Source organism: Anneissia japonica, unplaced genomic scaffold (genome assembly GCF_011630105.1).
Source record: "Anneissia japonica isolate Jap-2015-1 unplaced genomic scaffold, ASM1163010v1 scaffold287725_len345208_cov150, whole genome shotgun sequence".
Classification (NCBI taxonomy): domain Eukaryota; kingdom Metazoa; phylum Echinodermata; class Crinoidea; order Comatulida; family Comatulidae; genus Anneissia; species Anneissia japonica.
Genome location: NW_022737486.1, coordinates 257,248 through 266,794, shown reverse-complemented (window position 1 = coordinate 266,794; position 9,547 = coordinate 257,248). Strand labels below are relative to the sequence as shown.

The 9,547-nt window shown below is 35.6% G+C and overlaps 1 protein-coding gene across 1 annotated transcript in view; it reads left to right on the top strand.

The window, feature by feature from the left end:
- Positions 1 to 6,018, top strand: part of LOC117117345 — a 10,642-nt gene extending 4,624 nt beyond the window's left edge. The window contains exons 2-4 of the mRNA XM_033261619.1: positions 3,315 to 3,621; positions 4,038 to 4,108; positions 4,643 to 6,018. Of these exons, the coding sequence (XP_033117510.1) occupies positions 3,315 to 3,621; positions 4,038 to 4,108; positions 4,643 to 5,442 (1,178 nt within the window). The 3' untranslated portion in view covers positions 5,443 to 6,018. The remainder of the gene's footprint in view (positions 1 to 3,314; positions 3,622 to 4,037; positions 4,109 to 4,642) is intronic.
- Positions 6,019 to 9,547: the final 3,529 nt, after the last annotated feature.

Here is a 9,547-nt window from a genome sequence, read left to right as displayed (position 1 = left end):
TTTGGATGCTATTTAAAATTTGCTGGAGATTGAAAAATTAACTGTGTGATCAATCTGCAATGCAGATTGATCACAAAATCAGAAGCATGATCTCAAACATCAGAACCCAGCTTTTATTGTTTAAAACTCTCGGGCCCCATTGAATGAAACTACGGTATTATAGTTTATATCATATTTTGTTATTATATTTTGTTTAAACAATATCGGGGGGGGGGGGGTGCTCGCACTTGGGGCCCTGGCGTTCCCCCTTCCTTCCGTCAGCGTCCGAGCGTGACGCCACTGATGTAACAACTGTTAATTGTAGCAACCCCAGAAACGAACGGCGCTTCAGAAAATAGAATACAAGTATACCAATTATTCTCGCAAACTTCATATCCTATCGCGTTGTTTGTGTTTTAAGTTAACTTAATTGTTTTATTGAAGTGTACAGTTTTTTTGAATATTTTAAAATCCTTAAGTTAGTTTTTTTTAAGTTTTGTTTTGTTTTGTTTTTTTTCAATGAAAAATAAATGCGATCGTTAATATTGACCTTGGTACAATGTAAAATTGTAATCATAATGACTACTTATACAGAATTTTACTATATTATAGGCCTAGACTAGGACCAGGCCTCCTACCTAGAGGCCTAGTCCAAGACTTTGTTGCAAATCCCAGCCTACATAAGCCTAACCTATGCCAAGCATAGGGCTCATGATCGTGGTACCCTGACCATTAAAAATTAGCAGACGCACTGGGAAGCGTTGTTCACGGCATTGGACTGCAGCGAAAAATGATTCCCCATCATTAATGGGACAGGCCCACGTCATGCTTGGCTGATTAGTTTTGTTTTACATTTCGCAAGTCTAGTGCCATGCGCAGCAAAAGTCCGTTTCTAGTGTTGTTGTCAAATACATTTCAAACCAGGCTGGTTTTTGATTTACGTTTTGGAATAGAATTTGGAGAGGGCGTTTGATCAAGTCAGACCTACGTTTTGAATTTGAATTACATTTTAAAGAAATTAGAACTACATTTTGAAAAATTTGAACTACGTTTTGAAAAATTAGAACTTCATTTTGGGAAACCAGATCTACATTTTGAGAAATTTACGCCTACGTTTTGATAAATTAGACATTGAATTTTGCAATTACATTTTGATTTTAACATGGACTTTTGCTGCGTATTGCACCCCATAGAAGAGGCCCTCGAAAGAAAAACAATACATAAAAATATATACAATACATTAAGAGTCCAAGTAAGTAAAAGCTTCATTACGGTAAAGTTCAAAAACAATATAATAAATAAAATATTGAATAAATATTGTAACATTCATTAAAAAATACAATAAACTTTAAAATTCATTATAAAATTACAAGGTGATGGTTAAAATCAGAATTTTATTGCTTTTCTCGGAGATATAATTTTAACTTGGTTTTAAAATTAGAATAAGATATATTGCATTTAAAAGGAAGAGTGTTAAGAAAGGAGGTGGCTCTGTAATAAAATAACATTTTAAAATACTGTAATTTAGGTTTAGGGACAAAAAAGAGGCCTACAGTTGTCGAACGAGTATGCATACCCTCGCGAGTAATGGGTTTCAAAAGACAATTGAAGTAATCAGGTGCAGAAACAGTGGCTGCTTTAAAAGCTAGGCAACCAAGTTGAAGAGCAATTCTGCTAGAAACATTCAATAAATTAAGAGTTGAAAGGAGAACAGAAGAACGGGTACGAGGGTAGCAGTTAAGAATTATGCGCAAAGCACGGTTCTGTAAAGGTTGGATGTGAGAAGATATGCTATTACCCTTAGAGCCCCAAAGCGAACAACAGTAGTCGATATGCGGAAGTACAAAAGTATTATATAACAAAAGTTTGGTTTTGGTGTCAATAAATTTGTGAATGCGCCCTAATAATGAGAGTGAATAGCCAAGTTTACTTCGTAGGTGTCTAATATGTGCATGCCATGTTAATGTGTTATCAAAAATGAGGCCTAAATGCTTGTGTGATTTGACTTGTTTGATGTGATGTTGATTAATGTGAATGCTGATAGTTGGTTGACGAGCCAATCTCTGTGCTGTACCAATTAGCATAGTCTCGGTTTTTGTATGATTAAGCAGTAGTTTGTTACAAGAAAGCCAACTTTGTAGATTAATAAGAGACAAGATCAGAAGTAAGTTTATGTTCAATTGTAGGAACATGTGTATCAGCAATATAGAGGATAGTATCATCAGCGTACATGTTAACTGTAGAATAGGAGATGCAAGAAGGAAGGTCGTTAATGAAGACAGTAAATAGTAAGGGCCCCAAGATAGAGCCATAAATAGTAAGGGCCCCCAAGATGATCTCCATTCCAATATAATTATGATATCAATAATAGACCAGATACACTACATAGGTCTACTGTCTGGTTCAGGACTATGGGTTTTTAAAGTTTCGAATGCTCCCCAGAAATTCGCTTCAGTAAAATTCTAAATCTCACACACAGGTTAATTTTATGGCAATCAAATAAAAAAGCAGTAAATGCTGCTTTTAATATTTTACCTTTTCTTAATGTTTAAATATTTTAACATGCTTTTAACTACATTTTAGCATTTTGAATGGTTGTTTTTAGTGCGGTTTGTGTATTTTGATTTTATATTTTAGTAACGGATTTTAGACTAAGTAGAAATAGTACCGATATGCATGTATAATCAACAAAAGTTGTATTACTTGAGTTTGACCAATAAATCAATCTTGAATCTTGACAATTCCTTACGCAAACTAAGAAACTACATCTGACAATCCGGCATCTTCAGAAATCGATTAAATAAGACCTCAAGTTATCAAAAATGCCTGTGCTCCGCTCCCTTGATCCCAGCATGGGTTTCCCCTACACCCCCTCCACCCTCCGAGGCCATTTTGGTCCACTTTCTACAAATTTGCACCCGCCCAATAAATTTCCGGCGTAAGAGTCTTCGACCTTGTCCAATATACAGTACTGTATATCTACTATTGTTATATTGACGGGTAATAAAATATACCGTAAAACCTCAAATAGAAGCCCAATGGGCTTACACTCAATTCTTCTTCTTGGAACCATAATTTAGGCCTACGGCGTCTTTCACAATCCGCAGATTTTACAAGCGATATACAAGGCGCTGGCATCATTATTTCCCTGGTCACTGGATTGGCAGATCCCAGATTTATACGTATTTATTGTATCTTGTGTAGGCATTTACTGTAACGATTTAAAAAAATTAATGATCACAAGTTTACCAAAGGCCAAAGGCCTAATTTTAGAAAATATCTGATCTACATTTTCCTTTTAAATTTTCTAAACTGTGTTCAAGTCTTAAATACAGGCATATGTCCCGTTCCAAAAAACGAAGTAAAGCAAACAAGACCAACACCATCAACATCAACAACACCGGTGCATCAGACAACGAGTATTTGGCCAACTGTCGTCAATCAATCTATCTTTACAAACGAGAAATCAGCAGAATACACCACTCCTATTATAAATCGGTCGAATGAAAACCAATCTAAAAAGGAATCAGGTCTGAACTCCTTAATGGTTGCTGCGTCAATTGCTGGGACCGGGACCACAATCGTAATAATTTTACTAATTTTCCTCCTCGGTCGACGTAGACAGAAAAAAAAAGAACCAAGGTAATATCAGTATACAGTATGATTTTGTAACATCACGTAAACATCTTCATTTTCTTCCACAACTGCTACTACTAATACTACCCTATTACAGTACTGCCGCTACGACTGTCATTGGCGTATCTAGGAGTCTTAAAATGGGGAGGGGGAGACTGATGGGGCGAGAAGTGAAAGTGATGAGGGCCGGGGGAGGGGATTGGGCTTGATGACCGGTACTGCTACTACTACTACTACTAACTATAATGAAATATAGGCCTATTAATAATAAATTATAATTATTTTTGTTATTATGAATTATTATTATCATTATCATTATTATTACATCACGACTCATGTAATACAGAGGATTTACCAACTAATATTTTAGATTTTTATTTAGGCCTATGCTAGATATCACATTGTGTTTATTTGTATCTTAGATATTTACTTGGTCCGAATCAGCATTTACCGTCTACAAACCTATCAATCAAGAACGGGCAACATGATGGAGGTACGTACACTATTAAATAGAATTTTTTGAAATCGCAACATAGGCCTATAATGTAAAAAGGCATAGGCTCCAGCATAATTTAGGCCTATATTAGCTATTTTTTCTACGTTTTCAGTTTCTATCCTGCACATGCGCTGATAAAAATTATGAATATTTTATAATGCGCTTTACAAGTGACCATTGGCAATTAAGCGAAAGTAAGTTAGTGAATTGTGAAGAATAATTAATAATTTTAATTAAATTAACAATTATATGCGATTTTAAATAAATGCTGAAATATCAAAACTTTACGGTTGATGAGAATTATATTCAACAGCTTCAACAACGCAGTCGGTGAAATCCACTGTAACCTTTGTGTTTACGTTAAATAACATAGGCGGATTTCGGGGGGTAGTGAGGAGGTGGGGCGGGGAAGTTGGAGTTGGGTTCAGTTTATATGGCTACCCAGATTAGAGTATGATAATCCTCTGAAAGGTCATAAACCATAGCTACCATGTAAATCAACATTTCTTTTTATTATTGACTTAAATAAAGGTACCGTCTCCTACTCTGATGGTGTTGTTGTCTGTGAGAACCATCAAGGTCAGGGCGAGTCTTACAGCATGCTTGATGCAACAAACATGCATTCACCGTCTAGAACGTTAGTTGTTAATGATGTATATGCAACGCCATATAGTGACGCAGTGGCAAATTATGGAATGCAAGATCAAGGACATGATATACCCAATGCCGCAGACATGGATTCAAGCGCAGAAAATGAAAACGGATTAGGTGGTGATGTGTATGCCGTACCAGATAAGAAGTCAAAAGGACGTAAAGAACAAGAAGTAGACGAAGCCTATGATACACCTGATGCCAGTGACATGCAACCAGCGTCGGAACAGCATGGAAAGTCTGTTGACGTTTTAAACGATACATTATATGTAAATGCAACCAATAGTGCTCTTGAAGAAGCTGCTTATGATTCAATCAACGCTAATGACAAACATTCAGGCAAACAAAAACTCGATGGCGCATACGATGTTCCTTCTAATAGAGACCCAAGTAGGCCTACAGGGGATCGTCAGCAAGTTCATGATAGCACTTATAATGTGCTAAATGGAGCAAAACTTCATTCAAAGCCTGGAAAATACAAGTCAGACAACGAATATGGTAGGCTTAATACTGCACATCATATGCCACCAAAAGACGACGTTTATTCGTATGTGGAGACTTCGATAGGCTGCCGCGGAATTGTGTCGCCAGGTGAAGATAATGCTTATGACAAACTTCAGCGCAATACAGAACTTGGTGACGCTTTGACAAATGACAATTATTATAATTCACTTCAGTAGACCCTTCACTAACATTCGAATCTACAGTATGTTGTACTTAAAGAAAATACTAATTATAAAATAAATAGCAGATAAAATTGGTACAGCACTATAGTCACTTAGTGCAGCCTTGCATACTATAAGCCTACTAGTTTGTGCCATATAGTGAAGAATTCGAATCTACAAATATGCCTATTACTGTACCATAGAGCAAAGAACTTTGTTCTATGGCTGTACTTAATGAAAATACTAATTATTATAAATAAAATAGCAGTACAAACATGGTACAGCATAGTGTTGCATACTATACTAGTTGGTGCAGTGTGTACATCTTAAACAAACAAAAAAATATCTGTATGTGTGTGTGTTAACTTTAATTAGGCCTATACATTTATCCATATATTGTACTTATTTATACCGCCATTAATTGCGGGGGTGGGGGATAGGCTTATACAAAGTGAGCTATTCAGAATTCAAAAAAAAAAAATTGTCAAAATATTTTTTAAAAGAAAAGAAATTTATATTCAAATTTAGGTCTGAGAGTGCCATCTCCGGCCATCTAGAGGTGCCATAAGCATAAATTTTCTTAAATTGAGGTGGTATCTCTTGCATCTGTGAAAGTCCATCTCTTCTTCTTCGCTTAGAACCATAATAGGCCTATATAGCGTCTTTCACAATCCGCAGATTTTACAAGCGATATACAAGGCGCTGGCATAATTATTTCCCTGGTCCACTGGATTGGCAAATCCGCACATTGTCATTGCTGCTTGAACGCGCACGACCCATACATACATTCAGTAACAAATGGAAAATAAATTTTAATATTCAGAAATGTGTCTTAAGTAACCTGAATGAGTTGGACGAGGTCAGGCCTTTTATATATTTATTTATCAAAATATTGTCATCCAACAGCATGAAACTAAATACAATTTCAGATGAATTCAACATAAGAAAAAATAGGAAAACAAGAAAAAAAGAGATTAAACAATAACCAGGAAGTACAAGACTACTATTGAACCAGAGTCAACATTAACATTATTTCCTTCTACAATGGGCCTAACCACTCCGAGTATCAATAGCTTTATTCAATTGTTTGTACTGCAGAGATATTCTTAAAAACGAAAGTCAAAAATCCCCTGAAAAACCACAACTGAGTACATGCCGTTAAACATTTGAAGGAGACATCAGAAATTACTTGCAAATTTGTCTATAATCATTAAAGGAGCAGTGACGGATCCAGAAATTTTAAATAGAGGGGCTCAGGGGAGGGATTCAGAGATGGTAGATCTATTCCACCTCAGCCCCACCATGATAGCAGAGGCTGAAGTAAGAACATTTATGATTAAGGCACCTCAGACAATATGAATATAATATATATTTTAAATGGAGGGGGGCCGACCTGTCCCTACCAGCTTGAATCCACCACTGAGGGGTGATCCAAGGCAACAGAAAACCTTCCCCTCTGCAACCCCATCACTCTTCAATAAAATGATTGTTGTCATTTGCAGATAACTTTTTGTAATTTTTACAAAAGAGCACATAATACACGTTGCCTCCTCCATCCCCTTAACACGGTTTGTGCTTTTGTGAAAATTAAGAAAACGGATGAACCTTAAGAATACATTTCCTGTTTGTTTCAATGGAATTGTATACTATCCTTGCTAGCCTGCATTAGCTAGAAAGATATATAGAAAGGTTTCTATTACGTAAAAATGTGAAGACACATTGCGTCAACTGAACTGGTAGTAGCTAGGCCTACTCGGTGTGCGCTGAGCCATGGCGATACTTACATTAAACCCTGGCCTTCGAATCAATCGCTTTCCTGGTCTCACTGTGTTTCAGGTTGGGGGTTAAAATAAACGTTACAATGAAATTGTGCAACGTCTTTGGATAAGATATTTAAGCCGTTGGTCCTGTGAACAATACCTTACTCGAGCGAATAAGCGCCCGGGCGCTTAAAATATTTTTTTGCACTTTCAAACGGGGCGCTTATGAAAACAGATTGGAAATTGAGAGGCGCTTATAGAAATAGATGAAAATCGAGGTGTTCTTATGGCAACTTATGAAATTCAAGAGGCACCTTTTGAATTAAAAAAAGATTATAGGCCTACAAGGACATTTCGAATGGGGGTGCGGCGGGAAAGATAATCGTCCAGAGAACATGGCTCATGACAAGAATGCTGTGAATATTTACATAACAGCAGAATAGCAGATGCAATTTGCGGTGGGTAGTGGTTAGTTTGTTGGCCATCGGCCGATTGAGGTAAGCAGGATAGCAGGATCATTGCAGGTTTTCTTGAAAACTCAGAGGAGTAGGACTAGGACTAGACAAATATGTAAGAGGAAAGTTGGAAATATACTGTCTGTTAGGGATCGGAGCTCTCATCTGTCATATCCTCATTTTGATATTGACCTAAGAAGAATGTGATTCCACTCTGCAGCTCAAATCATGCCAACAACCAGTCCCAGGATTGATTGGATTATTGACTTGCTAAAAAGAAAATCTTATATTATTGAGGGGCGCTTATTCAAACGGGGCGCTTATTCGCGCGAGTACGGTATGTGGAATATGTAGAAATGTAATTGTTTTCTGATGTACTGTCCGGTTCGCTACCAAACTCTACTAAAAATCTTTATATTTTTGTTGGTTCTCCTAAAACTAATTTATTGAAAGATGTTGTTATAGATACAGTAGTTGTTGATTTTATAAATATCAGTCATCCATTTTCTTTGTTCTGAACAGAACCAAAATGTATTTGTATCAATACACAAAAGAACTACGTACAGACAGAAATTGATACTTCCAAATACAACAGAAAATGTAGTAAGTTGTAATAAGAGATTTATATTTTGCACAACCATAAACATCAAAAAGATAATCTTACTGAATAAGGTTCAATGCAACTTAAAATATATATTGTAAATAAATATGGAATACAATTTTAAGAGATATTTTGTTGGCAGGCAGATTGCTAAGTACTTACCGGCATATAATATAACATAACCACACTGTATGTGCTTTGTTTAAAAAATAAAAAAAAACACACAAACTTGATAAATAAAATTTGATATCTGAATTGTGTATTTTGTATATTTAATCATTAGTTTTCATTTGAAAAATATGAGAAAATATTAACATTGACAATTAACAGAGGCATAAATTATACTATTTTGTATACTCTTTGCATATGCAGTGACTTAATAAAGCATGAATAAAGAATTTGTATGTCATCAAAAACCGAATTTAGCAGATAAGATTCTTACTAAAGTAGGTGCTTAGGCTACTTAACTTAATGTGATTTTTATTTTTAGATTTAATTTCCAAGATGCTACCACAGCGGTATCTCTTTTAAATCAACCATGTTACTGTATATAGTATTGTAATAGCTATGATCTCTGACCACAGTTCTATACTCTTGGCCGTCACTGGCTGAAGTCAGGGCCCAGAATAATTATCATTTTTTGTTATTGTGCCCGAATCAGCCTAGCGGGACTATTCAAAGAACAGAACCTGAAATCTGTCCTTGAAACGTTTAACAACGTTGAAGCAAGGTGTTTGCCACATACCACACTGGGTTATCTACAGGGACACAGCCCCCAGGTAGTAGGGTAGCAAGGTACTCCGAGTCTCGTTGTTATAACACTGACTGTAAACACACAATTAATTCTACAAAAATTTATCATTTGTCCAATTTTGAATGCAACGTTTTCACGTGATTTACAGATTCCAATTGACTGATACTGATAATTCTTTATTAGTCATAAAACGTACATTTAAGAAAAAATTGCTTTCCTTGGAAGGAAATCAAACATTGTAGCAACATTAAAACAATAAAATAAACACAATAAAACAATACAATAACTATAGGATAGATACTCATTGCATATACAGTATTCATTTTAAGAAAAACAATTTAAACTGTACATAAAGGTCAGTGTTTTATTTAGGTAGGGTACAAAATTTATCAAATTTGTTCTATCACTACAAAAATATGTATAATAGATAGGAATTAATGATAGGTCATTGTTTGACACGGAACTATCCAATCATGGAGGATGTTCAGGAAGTAAATACTGATAGTTCATCAAAGGTATATATTTTTCAAGGTAATTCCTGTCTCTTATA